Source organism: Lepidochelys olivacea, assembly GCF_965140295.1.
Source record: "Lepidochelys olivacea isolate rLepOli2 genome assembly, chromosome: 25".
NCBI classification, from domain to species: Eukaryota; Metazoa; Chordata; order Testudines; family Cheloniidae; genus Lepidochelys; species Lepidochelys olivacea.
In genome coordinates this window covers 4,743,985-4,762,674 of record NC_140435.1, presented here as the reverse complement: position 1 = coordinate 4,762,674, position 18,690 = coordinate 4,743,985, and the positions used below count along the sequence as shown (strand labels likewise).

Sequence of the window (18,690 nt, the reverse complement as noted above, 5' to 3'; positions counted from 1 at the left end):
AGAGAATTGCTGACAAGTTGTCCCAATTTCTGCATTTCCTCTGAACTCTGGTGACAGAACACAGATAATATTCTTGCAATAGTTTGTCAGGTGAAGTCCCTACTCATGCTCACTAACTATGTACCTACATGCCTTACATAGCACATTTTTAATAAAAGAAATATTGTTCAGTCTGTCTACAAAGCAACATATGTGTGTTTAACTCAGTGTCTGGCACATACTTTCTATGTGACACATTTATTGTAATGCTTTTGTTTTCACACAAATATTTTCTCCTACTGATCTGTCAAAAGGACAGATTAATGGATTTTAATTTTAATGAAGACTTGTAGTACTTTAAAGCAATACTCTTAATATTGGACACTTTGTGCAATACTTGGCAAAAAAAATAATATAAAATAAAAAACAAAACAAAATTCGAGCAAAACAAAATCAAATTTAATGGTCTTAAATGCAAAAGTAAAAACAAACAAACAAAAAACACAAAAAAGCAAAAGAAAATTAACAAACAGAACAACTCAAAGTTTCAAGGCAGTCTGCAGAAAACTTGGGGGATTAATCTTTAAATCTACAAATCAGTTTTTTGTTAATATCTAACTTGCAAGTAGTAAGTACTTTTCTGCTGAGTGTTCAATAAGTAAAGCTAGTTGTCAAAACAAAATCCTATTAAAATAGAAAAATCTAGCACTCGTTAGAAGGGATGCGAGAAATACAATGCTCAAATGTTTATAACTGTTTTTACAAAATGGAACTACCCTTAGGAATTCAAACTATAATGATCTTTGAAACTGAATAATTATCTTGCTGCATTACAATGTACCAGTAAGTAGTGCATCATGCATTAAATATTTGGACAGAAGAAATTCAGTTTGATAAAGTAAAAAACATATTCACACTGTTTTTGGAGTTTTGTTTTGACTCTGAAATCTTCCGAGTTTCTCTGAAACTCTTTGGTCCATTCCTATGAAAAACTGGGCTTAAAATTTTTTGTAAAACCTTTCGATTTGACAACTTGGCCACTGTTCAGTGCGCAACTTACCTCATCAATGGTGTTAAAAGTTATGCTGGCATGCTACTACTTACAAGACCTGCATGTTATGAAGTCTAATCCCCAACTAGATGTAGCAATGAAAATCACTTTAAAAAGCAATGTACTGCCAACATCAGTATTTCTCAACTTTTTTACCAGGCTATTGGGGACTGAGGGGAGGACCACACTAACAGTGTCCACTTGATAGTTTAAAATAAAAAAAAAAAAAAAAAAAAATTAAAAAAAGTTCCAGTTTTTGCAGACAATGTTCAATAGAACAAATGTTAGTCTCATAAGTGAAAGCATGCTCCAATTTTACCACCATCCAGAGGGTCTAGTTAATGCAATCTACTTAAGATTTTATGGTTTTTTTAATATATATTTTTAATGAAATAACTTAAAGGAACTTAAAATTGGTCTAACATTGTGGGATTTCAAACATTTGAACATGTCAGTTGCATCCCAGAGTATAAAAACCTTTTTCACTTCTCATTTAGACTAAGACAAACACTTGTGAAAATTGGCGCAAAATGAGTTTTACACTAACAAAAATGTTTTAACTTCTGTCACTCAATTATCTATTCCATACAAAAAGCACGAGCAAGTTATTTGTGGGACTTGTTGGTTTTGAAGGAAACCTGTAAGATTTTGTCCCCCAGGCGGTAGCCATTAAGACTTGCTATGGCCATTGCAGCTTCTTCATAGTTTGTCATGGTCACAAAACCAAAACCTTTGCACTTGTTGGTGTTGAAATCTCGAATAACTTTCACATTGGTAACCGCACCAAAGGGGCCAAACATCTGCCAGAGGATTCCCTCATCAGCATCTTGACCAAGGTTGTAGATGAAGATACACCAGCCAGAAGATGCGTTTCCTGGAACATTTACACCAGAAAGCCCACTCATGTGATCTACACCCATAGGAGAGAACCTAGCAAATAAAAAGCACAATATTTCATGTAAAAGTTCAATACAATCAAGCAAATTAACTTGAAAGGGAAGCAACTGAATATTTTCTATATAAGCATCAAAACTTCTAGTCAGAGTGAAATGTTTCACCTTCCCCATTTATCATAGGACAATCAAACTGGCAGCTGATCGAGAGAAGAGTTAAATTCAGCAATGTGTCTACATTAATGGGTAACTACATAAGAACAGATAGGCAATGAAAGAGTTGCCTGGTGATGTGACAATCAAACAGGATATACAAGGCTGGTTTAGATACTCACATACACTATTAGGGATGACTTAGGGCAGCAATATGGAACTACTCAGTGCTTAAAAATAGGCCAAGAATCCCTCCCCTACGCCCCAACCAGCCTTAAATCAACTTATCTTTGTCTACAAGGGGCTTGTGCCCAATTCCCTCCTAGAGCTGATCCTGCCTTTACAGCAGTGTCTCGGGGTCTCGCCAATCAAAGGGGTTTCTGTGGCAGCAAACACAGCTTGAACCCTTCTCCACCATAAAGCAGCAGCGAAACACTCCTGCTCCCAACTGGCTGCTAAACTGACGACAGGCAGACACCTCGTAGTCCCTACCACAGTAGGCAGGGAACTACTAGAGTTTCCCTAGAAAGTGCACATTAGCTGGAATAAGCCCCAATTCCTAGGTACACCGTTAATGTCACTTCCAGTGTATTCTGATTTAATTTTGGTAACACATTTGCATAACTGATCATGTTTATTTCCAGTAACTAATCATTTCTAATTTATTAAATAGCCACTTCTGTTTTTAAATATTGATTGTAAAGTTTCTTCTGCCAAATATAGATTATCTATGAATGTATAATTTAAAAATAGTACTTCTTTTTTAAAATGTAAATCCAATAGGGTTGAGTCTACTTTCATTTACACCCATTTTACACGAGTAAAACTCCAGTGACTTCACTGGAGTGGACTCCTGATTTACACACACATGAGAACCAGACCCAATATGCCTGTCCTTCCTCACCCCCAATATACATTTCTCCCCTTCTTTCTCTCTCCCAGAATCCGGTCTTGACTCCTCCTGAACAATGAGCCAGAGGCATCTCAGAATTTCTGAACCTTTGCTCTTTTCTGTTTTGCTTTTTTCTTTCCCTCCCCAACCAACATCCCACACCTTTAGCTATTTCATCCCCCACTTCTATTCTGACTACCTAGGAAATTAAATCAATAAAATTATTTTAATGAAGCATTAGGGTTGCACAGTTAAGCACTCAAAAAAAATCAGCAAGTGTCAAAGTTAAGGCCAAAGGCACAATTTTAACTGTGATCCCATGCACTTATATATTTAACAATCTAAATTTGCGGTTCCATGTGACTCCAGAACTACTGTGTAGTATTATGCTATAGCTGAGAAAGTTGTTAGCCTACTAAAAGCACGCTGAAGCATGCAAGGCTTCTGTACATTGGTAGTCCACACATTAAGTGCCCAAAACAAACTCTCTGATATACAAAAATTGCACTTCTTGTACAATTCTTTACTGAGCAGATCCAAGTGATCTGATGACTATCATCTTATATCCCATCAAGCAGTTCTCACTTTAAAAAAATAAAATAGTTTTTGTTTTCGTGTGTGTGTTACGTTTCTGGTTCTTCGAATGAGAACCTTGAGATTTCATTTGTTTATCCAAGTCTTACTTGGAAGGAGAAGCCTATTTTCCTATAAATCATTCTTTGAAGATACACAATCTTGGGTTCCTGCAGTCAGTGCTTTATTGCACCCCTTGCTGTCAAACTCAGATGCCTCCAACCCTCACCCAGCATTCTAACCATTGGTTATGGTCATGGCAACAAGTGAAAATACTCTAAAGAGGAGAAAAACCAACTTCCAGTGGTGAACAGGGTGGATAGGCTAATGTGTATATACGCAACAACACCCAGCTCAGATTCCTCACTCTTGAGACTAAAAAGCTACAGAGATGTTACTAAAGGAAACTACCAAGAGAACTGCAACAAGCATTTTCTGTAAACAAACATGGACAACATGTTTAAAATTAAGAAAAAGCAGAGTGGGATACGATGCACCCAAAACCACAAGAGAGTATAAACAGACACATTGCCAAACAAAGGCTATGCAGTGTTGTTGTAGCCGTGTTGGTCCCAGGATATTATAGAAACAATGTAGGGAAGGGAATATCTTTTACTGGAGCAACTTCTGCTGGTGAGAGAGAGAGAAGCTTTCAAGCATACAGTGACCTGCTAAGCTCACAGCTTTAATATTCTGTGGCCAAGACTTCCACCAGTGTACAAACAAGTATTTCTTTTTATCAGTGTTAAATTCGCTGGCTTTTAATTTTCCTGGTTGCTCTCTTGTTCTAATATTATGAGGCAGGATAAATATTAAAGCTTCACTTACCTTCTCTATACCATTCATTATTTTACATACCTCTGTCATGTCCTCTCAGTCTTGTTTCTAAACTAGAGATCTAATCTTTTCAACACCAAAATCCTTTCATACTTGCAAACATTTTACTTGTCCTTCCCTAGATCCTCCTATTCTAGTTGCATCTTTTTTGGGATGACATGACCAGAACTGTATATAGCATTCAATGTGAGAGTGTTCCCTCAGTTTACATAATGATGATACGATGGTTTCAAAATCACTCTATTCTTTTATCATAATTTAATGACTAGTTTGTTTTGACCTCATCTGCACACTGAGCAGAGGTTTTTATTGAGATGTCTCCAACGTCCAGATCTTTTCTTCTGAGTGGTTACAATTAGATTCTAGCCATGGGTAGGGAGGACAGTCCATCCTTTACCAGATGGGTGTTGACAAAACCTTCATGTTGCAGGCTTTCCAGCCTGAAACAGTGAACGATGGGTCAGAGAGCAGTACCAAGTGAAATAAGAGCATTCAGTAACAATGTGCTATTGCTTTGCCTAGACCAGCAGTTCTCAAACTATGGGGAGGGCCTCCCAAGGGAGGCACGAGCTGTGTATTTTTTCTGATTTTTGTAGAGCTCTCGGTCGGCCCCAGGATGGCTGGGGTTTGTGCAGAAGGGCTGTATGCTCCTGGGAGATGGGGAAATGGGACAGCAAAGGGGCTAATAGGGCTCTCCTTTTCCCCGCCCCCCTCAGTCCCTCACCAGGAAGTAGCCCAGGCTATGGCTCTCTCCTCCTGCCCCCAATCTCTCACCTGAAGGTGGTGGGGCTCCAGCTGAGAGCCTAAGGTGGCAGCAGCAGCCGCGCAGAAGTAAGGGTGACAATGGGGCACTAAGTCTGCTGTGAAAAGTGATATTGACAAATATCACTTTTCACATTGCCAGCCTTACTTTTGTGCTGATGCTGGCGTGGCGCTGCCTTCAGAGCTGGGTGCCCGGCCAGCAGCCGCTGCTCTCCGCTCTGCCTTCAGAGCTGGGTTGCGGTATTTGTACTTGTGGGGGAGGGGAGGGGCCTAAACGACTACCGACAAAGACGGGGACGGGAGCTGATCAAGTAAGTTTGAGAACCACTGGCCTAGACAGACCAAGTTCTGTTGAAGTGAAGCTCTTCTCTGTGGGCTCTCCATTCCATGCAAGATGCATCCACAGTAAAAAATAGTTACTAACCTCGCATAACTGTTGTTCTTCGAGATGTGTTGCTCATGTTCATTCCAATGTAGGTGTGCACTCGCCACAAGCACTGCTGCCAGAACGTTTTTCCCCTCGGTGATATCTGTTGGGTCAGCTCTAGTGCCCCCCCATAGCACCAGTATATAGGGCCCCGCCACCCCTTCAGTTCCTTCTTGCTGGCCAACTCCAACAGAGGGGAAGGTGGGGTGATTTTGGAATGGACATGAGAAACATCTCGAAGAACAACAGTTACAGGAGGTTAGTAACTGTTTTTTCTTTGAGTGCTTGCTGACATTCATTCCAATGTAGGTGACTCCCAAGCAGTTGTGCAGGTGGAGGGATCAGAGTTGGTTGGCATGCTGATTGTAGCACCGCTCAGCCAAAGCCTGCACCATCTCTAGGTTGCTATATGATGATGTAGTGTGATGCAAACGCATGGACTGACCACATGTCACTGCTCTACAGATAATTGGAACCTGCATCAAACACAGTAGATGATGCCCGAGTTCTTGAAGAATTGGCTGTCAACTGAGGATTGGGACCTTCGCCAGGTCATAGCATGTGTGGATACAGGAAGTGATCCACGATATTCTCTGGGCCAAGACTGGATGGCCTTTCATTCTGTCTGCGATGGCTACAAACAGCTTTGTGGACTTCCTAAAGGGTTTAGTCCTTTCTATGAAAAACGCTTGCGCACATCTCACATCCAGTGAGTGGAGTCTCTGTTCATCCCTATTTGCATGTGGGTTAGAATAAAAGACTGGCAGAAAAATATCCTGCTTACTATGAAATTATGAGACAACCTTTTGCAGAAAGGACGGGTAAGGCCACAATTGTATCTTGTCCTTGAAGACCATGTAGGGTGGCTCAGAGGTATGAGCTCGGATCTCTGAAACCCTTCTGGTAGTAATGGAGACTAGGAAGGCCACCTTTCAAGACACATAAAGCAGAGAACACATTGCCAGCAGTTCAAATGGGGGTCCTGTTAGCCTTGCCAGCACCAAATTGAGGTCCCAAGGAGGTAGTGGCTGGCATACCTGTGGGTACAGCCATTCCAGCCACTTAAGGAAATGGCCACAGACTGAGTTTGAGAAGACTGCCTGCTGTTCACCCACGGGCAAAAGGCTGAGATTGCAGCTAGATGGACCTATATGGATGACACCATTAGGCCATGCAGCTTTAGGTGGAGTAGATGTTCCAGAATGAAGGGCAGTGATGACTTGGTAGGTGAAACACCCTTTTGTGCTGACCAGATAGAGAAATCTCTTCCACTTTGCCAGATAAGTGGCTATATTAGATGGCTTTCTGCTCCCTAAAAAGCACCTAGCAAACACGCCTGGAGGAAGCCAGTTCTGCTGAGTTCAGCCATGGAGCTTCCATGTCGTGAGGTGAAGAGATCTGAGGTTCAGATACATAGATGTCCATGATCTTGAGAGATCAAATCTGGAAACAGTGACAAGCTGACTGGTGTATCCACCGAGAAATCTAGGCATGCGCTGAGCTAGTGTTGAAGCAGCTAGGCTATCAGGATCAGATGTGTCTTGTCACTTCTGGCCTTTAACAGGACCCGGTGTATGAGAGGGATGGAAGGGAAAGCGTAAAAGAGCTGATCCAAGGGATGAGAAAGGCATCTGTGAGCAAGCCTGGGCTTAGCCCTAGGAAGGAGCAGAACTGAAGACACCTCCTGTTGTACTTAGTTGTTTACAGGTCTAACTGGGGAGTTCTCCACGTCTGGAAAACAGCGTTCATGACATCTGGAAGAATTGACCACTCATGATGGTTGGAAAAGGATCTGCTCAGATGATTCGCTAACTCATTCTGCGACCGTGAGAGGTATGAGGTTTCGAGGTGGATCGAATAGGCTATACAGAATTCCCACAGCCTCCTGGTATAAGGGCGAAGAGTGCACTCCGCCCTGCTTGTTCATATAAAAAATTGCTGTTGTGTTGTCTTTGAGGAACACCACGCAGTTGCCCTACAGGTGGGGCTGGAAAGCCTGGCAGGCTAGGCACACCATCCCCAGTTCTCTCGTTGCTCATCAATATGAGGGTTCTTCTGGTGACCAGAGGCCTTGAGTTCTGAGTGTTCCCAAGTAAGCCCCGCATCCCACTGCGAACACCTTTGTGATGAGACACACTGACAGTGGGGATCTCGAGAATGGAATTCCCGCACATACCATCCCTGGGACCAGTCAGCAAATGAGGGAGGAAATCACCGACAGGGAAAGCGAGAACATCTTGTCCAGATGATGTCGACCCGGTATGTATACTGATGTTAACCAAGATTAGATCATAGAATATCATGGTTGGAAGGGACCTCAGAAGGTCATCTAGTCCAACCCCCTGCTCAAAGCAGGACCAATCCCCAATTTTTGCCCCAGATCCCTAAATGGTCCCCTCAAGGATTGAACTCACAACCCTGGGTTTAGCAGGCCAACGCTCAAACCACTGAGCTATCCCTCCCCCCAATAAGAAGAGACCTCCAGATACTTTCCCAACATAACACATGACTGTTTATCACTCACCTTTCTTTACAGCTTGTTTTCAATCCATGTGACTGAGCTCACATCCAGGCCAACTTGATTCCATTATGTAAGTAAGATTTCATAGAATCACAGAATATCAGGGTTGGAAGGGAGATCTAGTCCAACCCCCTGCTCAAAGCAGGACCAATCCCCAATTTTTGCCCCAGATCCCTAAATGGCCCCCTCAAGGACTGAACTCACAACCCTGGATTTAGCAGGCCAATGCTCAAACCACTGAGCTGGAGAGGTCTGAGTCACAGTCTTGCGTGTTGTACTACGTAGGTGCACGATGCCTTATGCCCCAAGAGCTTTAAGCAGTTTCTTACAGTGGTAATGGAGTGACCTCTCAGACTCTGAGTGTCCCTATAGCTCTGAACCTGTTTTCCTGGAGAAAAGCTCTGGCCTGGATCAAGTCGAGGACCACCCCTATGAATTCTATCCTTGGAACCAGACAAAAGTTGGATTTTTGCATTTTTAATCAACAGTCCCAGGTCCTGGAAAGTTGACTTTACATTTGCCTGCACCTGGTCCTTGGTCCGACCTCTGATCAGCCAGTCGTCTAGGCAAGGAAAGACCTGTACCCCTTGTCTCCTCAGAAAGGCTGCAACGACTGTCAAGCACTTTGTGAACACAGAAGGAGCTGCTGACAGGCCGAAGAGTACTGTAAATTGGTAGTGTTTGTAGTTTACAACAAACCATAGGTACCTTCTGTAGCCCCAAAAAATAGCAATATGGAAATACGTATCCTTCAAAGGGAAAATTCACAAGCTAAAACAAAAGATAACCTAACGTGCCTTGCCTTGTTTACTTACACTTCTGGTAAAATCAGAGACTCGTTTCAGGATTGTTTGGAGGAGATGTATTTCCCTGACCTGGTGTGTCTCTGCCTCCTGAGAGAACACACAGAAACACAAAACAAAAACCTTCCCCCACAGATTTGAAAGTATCTTCTCCCCTTATTGGTCCTTTTGGTCAGGTGCCAACCAGGTTATCTGAGCTTCTTAGCCCTTTACAGGTAAAGGAGGGATTTTATGCTACCCTTAGCTGTATGTGTATGACAGGCGGGTGTATGCAGACCTAGGGATTTAAGGATGACTATAGAGTCCTTTAAGCTATGCAGTTTCAAGTCTGTTTGCTTTGAAAAGAGGGATTTGCCTTCAAACTGAACGTCCTCAATTATCTGCTGTACCTCATAGGGCAACCCGAAGATTGAAGCCATGAGCTTCGCCTCTTGATCACTGCAGAAGCCATGGAGCAGGCTGCAGAGTCTGCCGTATTCAGTGCTTCCTAGAGGGATGCCTTGACTGCTAATTTCCCCTCCTCCACTCAAGCTCAGAACTCACCCCTGGAATCCTGCGGCAAGAGCTCCCTGAATTTTGCCATTACACTGCAGGAGTTGCAGTCAGACCAGTCCAGGAGCGCCTGAGGGCTGGCGATCCTGAGCTGGAGATCTCCTCTGTAGTAGATCATTCTGCCAAAAAGGTCAATTTTTTTGGCATCTTTAACCTTGTGAATTGGCCCTTGCTGTCCCTGTCTCTCCCTTTCATTCACTTCTGAAACAATCAGTGAGCCCACTGTGTGTAGGGGGGAGGGTGGTGGTGGTGGTGTGGTATGACCAAAATTCATACCCCTTGTCTCCATCCTCTTAGCAGTAGGTTGGCAGGATCCAGGAGTCTGCCATGGAGCATTTACAGGCTCCATGATGGCACTGTTCGATGGCAGGGCACCACCCATGACGGCCCTGAGGCTGCTAAAATATCCACTAGGGCGTGGGAGGATTCAAATCTCCTCTGCCTGGATACCCATCTGAGGATGGGTTTGGGCACCCATCCTCAGGAGGCTCCTGGTGCACCCTGTAATCATCTTGGGTGGACGCCATAGCTCCACCTCATCTAGAAAGCAGCAGCAGCCTGCACTGGCCCCTGTACTTCTCCCTCTGCCCCAGATGGGTCCCATGGGGGAGAGTCCTGTAGTTCAGTACGGGCTCAGCACCGGGGACTGATCCCCGTTCTGATGAGGATGGTGGGGAAGCTCTTGACTCATACACCAGAGCTACCTTCTGGACTGGGGGCCCTGGATTGGCTGGAAAGCCCAGGGATTCCAGAATGGGCACTGCAATGGCATTTTCCACTGTACCAGCGGCCAGGCTATTGGCAGCATGCCGTGGTTCATGTCAGCGGTAGGGTGCTGCTGTTCGGAGTGGTGTCTGCTCCCACACAAGGCATAGGACTCCGCTTCTGAATTGGAGTCCGAGGAGTCATTTCTCAGCGACCGAGACGGAGCAGTACCAACTGGTGTCGAAGAACGGTGCCAGGAGGGAGGGAGGGATATCAGCTCTGCACTATCATGACTGGCTTGCCCTTCGACAGTCCTTGTTTCTAGTGCTGCTACTGTTAATTACTAAATGGCCGGGGATGGCAGCACCAGGACAGATAGTAAGTCACTTGCTGCCACAAATGCCCCCGGCCTTGATGGGTAGTGCCAGGGCTGTTGAACCCCAATGGCCTCCCTTGGCAGGGAATCCAATGGTATCGGATTCAATGGCTCCCTTCCCGGGGCCAGAGTCAATGGTACCGTTTACCCTGCTAGCGTCTGAGGGGACCAGCATAGGTCGCACTATCAACATTTCTATGGCCCATAGACCTTGCAGTTCGAGAACGCCCCAGTCTCTCTCTGCTTTTTCCTTGGCATCAGCGATACGAAGCAGTGGCAAGAGTCCCGTGCTGGAGTTGACTTCCTCGACGCCGGTGATGCGTGTTTGTGCCGGGAGTCCCGGGCCGTCAGTGCGGAGTCCTTCCTTGGTGCCGGGGAGGTGGAACAGCACTGTGCTTCCCTCAGAGACACCAGAGTACGTTTCACCAAAGTTTGAATGCTTGGTGCTGAGTCCCCAAGACTTGGCTCCAAAGGGGGACTGAGCGCTGCCTCCATGAGGAGGAACTTAAGCCCTGTCCTTCTCTGTTCTGGGTCTGAAACTCCTGCAGATCCTGCACGTGGGTCTCTCCCAGACACACAAGGCAGCTAGCATATGGATCACTAACTGGCATTGATTTGTGGCACGATGCACATAGTTTGAACCCCTGGGACCAAGGCATATCCCGGTGCTCAGGGAAGGGCTAGCCCTGCTAAGCTGGGTTCGCTGACTACACTACGAAACAAACTGAACTTAACTCTAAAGGGTAACTATTTACAATTTTACAGAACCAGTCCTCTTAGAGCAGGTATTAACAGAAGTGCAAGCGAGCAGAAGTTCCAGTGACCATCATGGGCGGTAAGAAGGAACTGAAGCGGCAGTGAGGCCCTATATACTGGCGTGACTCCAGGGGGCAACAGAGCTGACTCGATGGAGATCACTGAGGAAAAACATTTTCTGGAGCCAGCATTTGGGGTGAGCACACACCTACATTGGAATGGACATAAGCAAGCACTCAAATAAGAACTACACATTTGTTTAGATGAATTTGGAAGCCCTGACCAGATTTCTATTGTCCCTAGAATGGTATCAAGGACAGATGCCCTCCAGGCCTATGTGGCTTCCCACTGAGGTTGCAAAAACCAGTGTGTATGAATACTAATGCAGCCCTCAGTCCCAGCATTTATAACAGTTCCAGCTGATACTTGCTGGCTAAGGAAAACTGTTACACTTACAAGGTCATGCATCCCATGTTGGGACAGGAAAGATCCAACTCCAGAACTCAAGTGAAAGAGAAACAGATTCTTGGATCCCTTTCATAATGTTCTTTGATCAGATAATTGTCAATACGAAAAACAAACATGCACTCTCATCCTTATAACATTTTGGGCCCAACCAAACACCTACTGAAGTCAATGGAAGTTCTTTTATTGACTTTAACAGACATTGCATCAAGCACCATGAATGTACTCTGCATCAAAGGCAGCTCGTATACTCAGAACTAGTACCATTATTCTCCTAGAATAACTTTGATACAAATCTAGTGGTTGAGATGTAGCCCCTTTGTGCAAGTACATATCCGTAAGACTTTTCAACATACTCTATAGCCGTTAAATTAACATGTCTACAATTAATCTGAATCAATAACTAAAGCTAATACTTCTGCAATTTAGGAACTACAGAACTTTACTGGCAATGTTGCTGTAGAAAATACTGATATCAGTGGATCTTAAGAGCTTAACAGAAATGCCAGCACCAGCCCCTGTGAAAGCTGCTACTTATCAGACTGCCAGGATTAAAAATGAAGCAACAGGATGGCCAGCTAGTCAGTAATTCTATTAGTTTCTGCTCTCTTTTTCTTTAGGTCCTTTTCCATTTTTGTTCTTCTGTCTCTGTCCTAGAATTCTGGTAATGCTGGAAAGTGCTTTGAATGAAAGAAAATGTACTCTAATTAAACTGAGAATGCAAATACAATTAGAAAAGGAGTACTTGGAGCACCTTAGACTAGACTAACAAATTTATTTGAGCATAAGCTTTCGTGAGCTACAGCTCATTTCATCGGATGCATGTAGTGGAAAATACAGTGGGAAGATTTTAATATACACAGAGAACAAGAAACAATGAGTGTTACCATACAGACTGTAACAAGAGTGATCAGGTAAGGTGAGCTATTACCAGCAGGAGAGCCGGGCGGGGGGTCGGATGGGAGGGAGGGAACCTTTTGTAGTAATAATCAAATCAGCGGCACTGCTATGGGTACCCACATGGCCCCACAGTATGCCAACATTTTTATGGCTGACTTAGAACAACGCTTCCTCAGCTCTCGTCCCCTAATGCCCCTACTCTACTTGCGCTACATTGATGACATCTTCATCATCTGGACCCATGGAAAAGAAGCCCTTGAGGAATTCCACCATGATTTCAACAATTTCCATCCCACCATCAACTTCAGCCTGGACCAGTCCACACAAGAGATCCACTTCCTGGACACTACAGTGCTCATAAACGATGGTCACATAAATACCACCCTATACTGGAAACCTACTGACCGCTATTCCTACCTACATGCCTCCAGCTTTCACCCTGACCACACCACACGATCCATCATCTACAGCCAAGCTCTACGATACAACCGCATTTGCTCCAACCCCTCAGACAGAGACAAACACCTACAAGATCTCTATCAAGCACTCTTACAACTACAGTACTCACCTGCTGAAGTGAAGAAACAGATTGACAGAGCCAGAAGAGTACCCAGAAGTTACCTACTATGGGACAGGCCCAACAAAGAAAATAACAGGACGCCACTAGCTGTCACCTTCAGCCCCCAACTAAAACCTCTCCAACGCAACATCAAGGATCTACAACCTATCCTGAAGGACGACCCATCACTCTCAGATATTGGGAGACAGGCCAGTCCTTGCTTACAGACAGCCCCCCAACCTGAAGGAAATAGTCACCAGCAACCACACACCACACAACAGAACCACTAACCCAGGAACCTATCCTTGCAACAAAGCCCATTGCCAACTGTGTCCACATATCTATTCAGGGGACACTATCATAGGGCCTAATCACATCAGCCACACTATCAGAGGCTCGTTCACCTGCACATCCACCAATGTGATATATGCCATCATGTACCAGCAATGCCCCTCTGCCATGTACACTGGCCAAATTGGACAGTCTCTAAGTAAAAGAATAAATGGACACAAATCAGACGTCAAGAATTATAACATTCAAAAAAAGAAAAGGAATACTTGTGGCATCTTAGAGACTAACCAATTTATTTGAGCATGAGCTTTCGTGAGCTACAGCTCACTTCATCGATGAAGTGAGCTGTAGCTCACGAAAGCTCATGCTCAAATAAATTGGTTAGTCTCTAAGGTGCCACAAGTACTCCTTTTCTTTTTGCGAAGACAGGCTAACACGGCTGTTACTCTGAAACATTCAAAAACCAGTCGGAGAAAACTTCAATCTCTTTGGTCACTCGATTACAGACCTAAAAGTGGCAATTCTTCAACAAAAACACTTCAGAAACAGACTCCAACGAGAGATTGCTGAATTGGAATTAATTTGCAAACTGGATACAATTAACTTAGGCTTAAATAAAGACTGGGAGTGGATGTGTCATTACACAAAGTAAAACTATTTCCCCATGTTTATTTCCCAACACCCCTACTGTTCCTCACACGTTCTTGTCAACTGCTGGAAATGGCCCACCTTGATCATCACTACAGAAGCCCCCCCATCTGCTGGTAATAGCTCATCTTACCTGATCACTCTTGTTACAGTGTCTATGGTAACACCCATTGTTTCATGTTCTCTGTGAATATAAAATCTCCCCACTGTATTTTCCACTACATGCATCCAATGAAGTGAGCTGTAGCTCGCAAAAGCTTATGCTCAAATAAATTTGTTAGTCTAGTCTAAGGTGCCACAAGTACTCCTTTTCTTTTTGTGGATACAGACTAACATGGCTGCTACTCTGAAACCTGCAAATACAATTGTAATCCTGTTTCTTACCAAATGTTTTAACAAAGCAAGCAGTGTTTGTTTTTTAATTACTCTATGATCCAAATTTTTATCTATTAAATGCAGACAATTAACACAAGAGTGGCTTGTGCCTCAGATATCAGGTGAATAGAATTTTTTTTATCTCCAAGACATTTCCTCTATAATAATGCTGAATCTCCATCTGACGACATAATGAAAAAGACACAGTCATGAACACCTTCAAGCATCACTTATGAAGGCAGATGCTCTTACTGTCATACTGATGACATCAAAGGACGCTCGTATGTGAGATCCAGCTACTCTTTGCTATAGCCCCTTCCTGCAACCGTGCTCTTGAGGTGAGGACGGAAAGAACAGTTACTGACATCTAGAGGCAGAGATATGTTCTATGTACCTGCCTTTGACAAAGATGGAATGCTGGAAGGAAGTGAAAATACCTCCTTTACTTCTGTTCCTAGAAGGAGATATCTTCCACTGTTGTTCACAGTGTTGGCCCCAGGACATTAAAGAGACAAGCTGAGTGAGCTAATATTTTTTTAGTGGACCAATTTCTGTTTGGGAAAGAAAAAAAGCTTGCAAAGCTTTTGTTCAGGTCCTGTGTAAGCTCAAAATTGTGTCTTTTACCAAGAGAAGTTAGTCCACTAAAGGATATTACCTCACCCACCCTGTCTCTAGAATAAGATAAAATTGTCCAGATACCTAAAGATGGGTCGCATTACAAATATGGTATCTCAGTTTGAGTCTTAAAAAGCCTCCAACAATAAAGGGGGTGGATTTAACCTCGGATCCTCTTATGGGCTTTGTTACCTCTCTGCTTCACAGTGAAGATACTCTGGTCTCAAAAGATTCCTTCACATCCCTTAGCCGAAGTTAGTCCTAATTGTTTTCATCCAATCCTTCAACTAGGTGCCCCATGTTATGATGTCAACTCAAGAGGTGGAAGCACTGAAGCTTCTGGGGCATATGTCCACATTAGCAGCACGAAAACCATGACATGCCATTAATTATTAAGACCAGTTCCAAGTGCAGTGCAGAGGAGTGCAGGAGCTTTGAGAACATGGATGACTCCAACTACTACTTGTGTCAAGACATTGCTTCATTACACCGGACTGACACAAAAACTTTAGTCCTGGACATAAGAGAAGAGGACTAAACTGAGAACAGCCTAAACACACAAATGTTGTTCAATCTTTAAGTAACACAACCTTTAAATAACACAATTATAATTCACTCAGATTAGAAACTCTTTAGGGCAGGGATCATTCTTTTATTAAGTATTTGTACCGTGCCTAGCACAGTGCAATTCTGGTCCACGACTGGGGCTCATAGGTGCTACCACAGTACAAATAACTAATAAAAATTGTTTAATAGTTCTAAGTTCAATGTCCTTGGGGGAAGGATCACACCAAAAACTAGTACAGTAACACTACATTTGAGGAGGGAAAGAAGGGAAATGTACTAAAAAAGAAGATCCTTAAAGAAACCCGCGAAAAAATTAAGGTTCTTAGACTCAACATAAAGGATACTTAATCACCTCTCAAGCAAAGGTAATAAAATAAAATGATAAAATAGTTTCTTTTCCAGAAGTAACTAAGGAAGATGCTTCTACAATTAAGCATTTTTAAATCAGCAGGTGCAGATAACTTGCATTTAAGAGTTTTAAAAGACTTGACAACCGATGTTAATTTTTAATAAAAATGTTGTAAAACTGGAGAAACTTCAGGACTGTCAATATTTTTAAAACAGAAAACAGGATGACTGATAATTATGGGCCAATTAACCTGATAATGATTCCCAGCAAAATAATGAAATGACTTATTAAGGATTCTAACATTAAAGAATTAGAAGATCTAAGTATAACTAACACCAATCAATATGGTTTAATGAGAAAATATGTTGTCAGACAAACATGATATAGTTCTTTGACAAGATTACAAGTCTTGTTAAAATATCAGCCTGCCAAGGTGTGATACAATGACAACAGAAGTTGGTCCATTACCCTGGGACCAATACGGCTACAACACTTCATACACTTTCTCACTATGTACTACTTTGTGGAACTAGAAACTTTACTTGATTAGTTGCAACACAGTTTTCTATATAGGTTATTACTTTGATCATACTCTACTTGAGCAATTTTTAGATACACACACACACAGAGAAATACACAGTGCATTATTATTTATTCACACATGCTAGGACAAAGATATTTATTACTTTACAGTTGAAACAGTGCAACACTTTCCCCAGTGGAAATGAGTGTGACAGAATAGGCCTTAAATGGATTATTCTTCCTAACATACCTGAATCTTTGCGCCTGGTGATGAACTGGCCCTCCAAATCGTCTAGCTGGTGAATGATACAGCTGTGATAACAGTGCCACATTTTTGTTCTGGTTAGGATTGGCTGCAAACTTCACAGTAATGGGTTCAGAGGAACCTGGGGGTTTGTGACCATTGAAACTTGTAATTGCCTCTTCTGCTTCTGACCTTTTGTCAAACCGGATAAAAGCGACCCCCCTGGACAAACCTTTTAATCAAACAAACAAAAAATGCATTAAGGATAAGCTCAAAACAATTTTCCAAGTGAAAAAACAAAAATTAAAGTACTTCTAAGGTCATGGCTTTAAGTTCTACAGTTTTACTGGTGGTTCTTCAACAGGATGAAATCAAAATATTTAAAAATAATTACAAAATTAAACACAAATGAGCACATTTACTTCAAATATATAATGATGATGGTGGAGCAAAACACATTTATAACATGTTAGTTCATAGTCCAAAAAAATCAAAAACTGTACAAAGTACAAGTGTTCTAGGAAACCCACTGTCAATTGACATTAAATGAAAAATATTTCAGATCAACTAAAACGTTTTCAAAGGAGAAATGCAAGGTGACTATTGGGCTAAAAATCATTTTTTATTTTTGCTCAGTTCTGTTACTCAAAATATCAAGAGACCTAAAACTGAAAAATAATTTCCAAACAGGAAATGAATGCATGCTGATGACACACCATTTCACAGATTCAAAGGCCAGAAGAGACCATTGTGATTGTCTAGTCTGATCTGCTGAACACATGCCACAGAATTTCACCCAAATCAAGTGCATTAGCTGATCGCCATATTTGGGGTTGGGAAGGAATTTTCCTCCAGGGCAGATTGGCAGAGGCCATGAGGGTTTTTCGCCTTCCTCTGCAGCATGGGGCACGGGTCACTTGCTGGAGGATTCTCTGCACCTTGAAGTCTTTAAATCATGATTTGAGGACCGCAATAGCTCAGACATAAGTTAGGGGTTTGTTAACAGGAGTTGGTGGGTGAGATTCTCTGGCCTGCATTGTGCAGGTCGTCAGACTAGATTATCCTTATTTGTGGTTAAGCTAGAGCCTCTCTTAAGACATCCTATTGTGATTTAAAGACCTCAACTGATGTCAACTCCATCACACCCCCTCAGAAGTTTTTCCAATGGTTAAATTACTCTCTTTCAAAAGTTTGCAATTAATTTCCAATTAGATTTTGTCTAGGTTCAACTTTCAGCCACTGGAGTTTGTTAGGCCTTTGGTAGATAAAAGAGCCCTGTAGTATCAGAAATCTTCTCCTAACAGTCATAAACTGTGATCAAGTCATCTCTTAACCCTCATGGTGGTAAGCTACATTGAATGAGCTTCTTAAGTCTCTCACTCTAAGGCAGGTTTGCCAGACTTAGAATCGTTCTACTGGCTCTTCTCTGAACCTCCCCCACCCCCTTTTTTTAAAAATAAATGTGCACAGGTATAGTAACAATAAGAGTCTGAAACATTTATATAGCATTTATTATATGCAGACTGGAAAATGTTTTTTAAAAGGTGGGTATGCATTATCTCCATTTTACAGATGGAGGAAACGGAAGCGTAGAATGTTTAAGTGATGTAATCAAGGTCACGAAGCAAGTGAATGTGAGAGCTGGGTGGAATCCACATCTCCCGCTTCCTAGTACAGTTATGGTTACATTATTCTACTTGATGCATTCAGAGCCTTTCTATTCAGGAGCTTTTGCCGCATTCATTGATGATTTTAAGTACATGGGACTGAAACAGAGCATGGCCCTTACCTTAGTCTCTGCACTAAGGAAACACTGTGTAGCTTTGAAGTGCCTGAGTTAGGTATATGTTCTTGTTCTTTCCCGAGCGTAAAGAC

General features: G+C 42.7%; 1 protein-coding gene across 1 annotated transcript in view; it reads right to left on the bottom strand.

Annotated features, from left to right (window-relative positions):
• Nucleotides 1-1,243: 1,243 nt before the first annotated feature.
• ELAVL1 (ELAV like RNA binding protein 1) overlaps nucleotides 1,244-18,690 on the bottom strand; it is a 96,443-nt gene continuing 78,996 nt past the window's right edge. The window contains exons 5-6 of the mRNA XM_084614784.1: nucleotides 16,822-17,047; nucleotides 1,244-1,960 (exon numbers count right to left, since the gene is read on the bottom strand). Of these exons, the coding sequence (XP_084470910.1) occupies nucleotides 1,636-1,960; nucleotides 16,822-17,047 (551 nt within the window). The 3' untranslated portion in view covers nucleotides 1,244-1,635. The remainder of the gene's footprint in view (nucleotides 1,961-16,821; nucleotides 17,048-18,690) is intronic.